Here is a 3,071-nt window from a genome sequence, read left to right as displayed (position 1 = left end):
TTTTGCAGTGGTAACTTAGAGAGGACTTGATCATTTGAGTCACAGAAAACTGCAAAGAGGAAGTAGTAGAAGCGATGGCTGCATCAAAATTAAATTTCACCCAACCTAAAGGTGGAGGTTCCCAAGTGGGGGCATGAGGGTTTAATTTGGATTTCCAAGCATCTAAATGGGAAGTGAAAGCCTGGTTGATATCCATTGCAAGCACCACGGGGGATGAGGAAATGTTTTCGAAAATTAACTTTGTTCCAACCCCGCCAAATAAAGATCGCAAGTTATTGCTGCCAAGAGAGAGCATGTACATCTTGAGAGTTGATGCCGAGATGATGTTGATAATCAATTTGATCCAATCTGGGGCTGGTTCTGTTGGAATGGATGATAGGATGAGAGGTTTGGTTGTCTCCAAACAATGGTGGCATTTGGGCACTCAAAAAGAATATTTAAGAAATTCTTATCATCAAACCGAGATCATTTTTTATTCTATTTAATCACCTTAAAGTTTAAACTACCATGGATAGAACTCCCAAGTCCTAACTCTTAGTCCGAATTTCTACTATCATGACGATAGGAAATAGAATATGTATCAGAGTGAACAAATTTAACGAAGCATCATGACATACAAATATTCCAGAGCGAAAGCTTGATAGGTTCCAAATCATAGCAATATAAACATTGATACAACCCCCAGCAACGACATTAAAAGGAAATAACCATGACAAAAACCATCTTATTATTGTAGACATACAAAAGAAATTGCATCCAACTACTAGTATTCATCTCCTTCATCACCGTCCTCTCCCTCAGCAGACTCTGCACCGACCTCCTCATAATCTTTCTCCAGCGCAGCAAGATCCTCACGGGCCTCCGAGAACTCTCCTTCCTCCATACCCTCACCAACGTACCAGTGCACAAAGGCACGCTTGGCATACATGAGATCAAACTTGTGGTCAATCCTAGAGAACACCTCGGCAACACTGGTTGAGTTGGAGATCATGCAAACAGCCCTCTGAACTTTAGCAAGATCGCCTCCCGGAACAACAGTCGGCGGTTGGTAATTGATACCGCACTTAAACCCGGTAGGGCACCAATCAACAAACTGGATAGTGCGCTTGGTCTTGATGGTGGCCACAGCCGCATTCACATCCTTGGGCACGACATCACCACGGTACATCAAACAGCAAGCCATGTATTTCCCATGGCGGGGGTCACATTTTGCCATCATAGAAGAGGGCTCAAAGGCACTGTTGGTAATCTCAGCCACTGAAAGCTGCTCGTGGTATGCCTTCTCAGCTGAGATGACAGGAGCATAGGAAGAAAGCATGAAATGGATCCTCGGGTATGGAACCAAGTTGGTCTGGAACTCAGTCACGTCGACATTCAAGGCTCCATCAAACCTCAAAGAGGCAGTCAAGGACGAGATCACCTAAATCAAAAAAACACACATCAATCCCCACATTCATATTTCCAAGTAAAACTAGGAGCCGATTATTACCTGAGAGACAAGGCGGTTGAGATTGGTGTAAGTGGGGCGCTCGATGTCAAGGGATCGCCTGCAAATGTCATAGATAGCCTCATTGTCAAGAAGCACGGCGACATCAGTGTGCTCGAGGAGTGAATGTGTGGAAAGGACGCTGTTGTAAGGCTCTACAACGGATGTGGAGACCTGTGGTGAGGGATAGACAGTGAAACCAAGCTTCGACTTTTTGCCATAATCAACAGAGAGACGCTCCAAAAGTAGCGATCCAAGACCAGAACCGGTACCGCCACCAACAGCATTGAAAACCAAGAAGCCTTGTAGACCGGTGCAGTTATCTGCAAGCTTTCGGATCCTATCCAAGCAAAGATCAACAATCTCTTTCCCAACTGCCATAAATTAAACAACACAGAATAATTTGTCAACAAAAATTAACAATCAAGAGCTAGAACATAGTGTAAAATAGCGGAGTTTCGAAAAAAATTACTGGTGTAGTGGCCACGGGCAAAGTTGTTGGCAGCATCTTCCTTGCCGCTGATGAGTTGCTCAGGGTGGAATAGCTGGCGGTATGTTCCGGTCCTCACTTCGTCGATGACAGTGGGCTCCAGATCAACAAAGACGGCACGAGGGACGTGCTTTCCGGCACCAGTTTCACTGAAGAAGGTGTTGAAGGCATCGTCTCCTCCGCCGACAGTCTTATCACTCGGCATCTGGCCATCAGGCTGTAAAACAAAACAAAACAAAAAAAAAAGCGCGAAAATTCAGCAAATTAAATTTACACTTTGCTAGCTGAGATTCAAAGTAACTAAAACCTAAAAATTATGATCTGCCACAATATACAACAAGATCTAGTTATTCTGTGACAAAATTGAACTCGTTTCGGAATCAGGTCTAACGAATCGCGTAACAGAAATGAAAAATTATTATAATGCGAGAAAGGCAGAAGTGAAGAGCAAACCTGAATGCCATGCTCGAGGCAGTAAAGTTCCCAGCAAGCATTGCCGACCTGAATACCGGCCTGACCGATGTGGATCGAAATGCACTCTCTCATTTTTCTCAGATACAAAAATTTAAGAGCTAAACTCGCAGAGATTATCAAAAGAAAAAAAGGAAGATCAAAGATGAGCGGCGTTTATCAAGACGCCTTTCAAAATTTGAGCTGAGGGTGAGATCGAGAGGCTTTGGATTTTATATCTGGAATTTTTTTTTTAACTTGGGTTAGTTGACTGTGGTTAACGAAGGGTTTGTTTGATTGATTATTGGGTTGCTGACAGGCTGGAATAATTGACCGTTTAACCGTGGTTAATTGCCGCCGATTTTTTATTTTTGATTTAGGGTGGAAAGAAGGTTTGGGTTTAGATTAAATTGCGAGAGTGCCATTGGTTTATTGTGATTGAAGGGATGAGAGAATGATAGTTTTAACTTTTAATGGAGGATAATTGTGCCATTTCGATTGTTAATTATCTGGTAGCATGTGATATCTTCTTTCATTGATGGGCCTGTATGGCACATGCATGTAGTTGGGCAGGTTGGCTGTCAGGGAAAGGGAGGTCCTGCATTTCTGTCGTTAGGCCCCCTACGTTAGGTGAAAGAGTTTGGA

General features: G+C 43.3%; 1 protein-coding gene across 1 annotated transcript; it reads right to left on the bottom strand.

Moving 5' to 3' along the window:
• Window positions 1–576: 576 nt before the first annotated feature.
• On the bottom strand, window positions 577–2,665 carry LOC115971185 (tubulin alpha chain-like). Its single transcript, XM_031090926.1, has 4 exons — window positions 2,430–2,665; window positions 1,959–2,193; window positions 1,490–1,860; window positions 577–1,420 (listed from the first exon to the last, which is right to left on the bottom strand). Exons 1-4 carry the CDS (start codon window positions 2,520–2,522, stop codon window positions 764–766), a joined length of 1,356 nt encoding a protein of 451 aa, XP_030946786.1. The 5' UTR covers window positions 2,523–2,665; the 3' UTR covers window positions 577–763.
• Window positions 2,666–3,071: the final 406 nt, after the last annotated feature.

This window comes from Quercus lobata, chromosome 12 (genome assembly GCF_001633185.2).
Source record: "Quercus lobata isolate SW786 chromosome 12, ValleyOak3.0 Primary Assembly, whole genome shotgun sequence".
In the NCBI taxonomy this organism is placed as follows: Eukaryota; Viridiplantae; Streptophyta; class Magnoliopsida; order Fagales; family Fagaceae; genus Quercus; species Quercus lobata.
The sequence above is the reverse complement of the archived record's forward strand: the minus strand, read 5'-3'. Positions and strand labels throughout refer to the sequence as shown.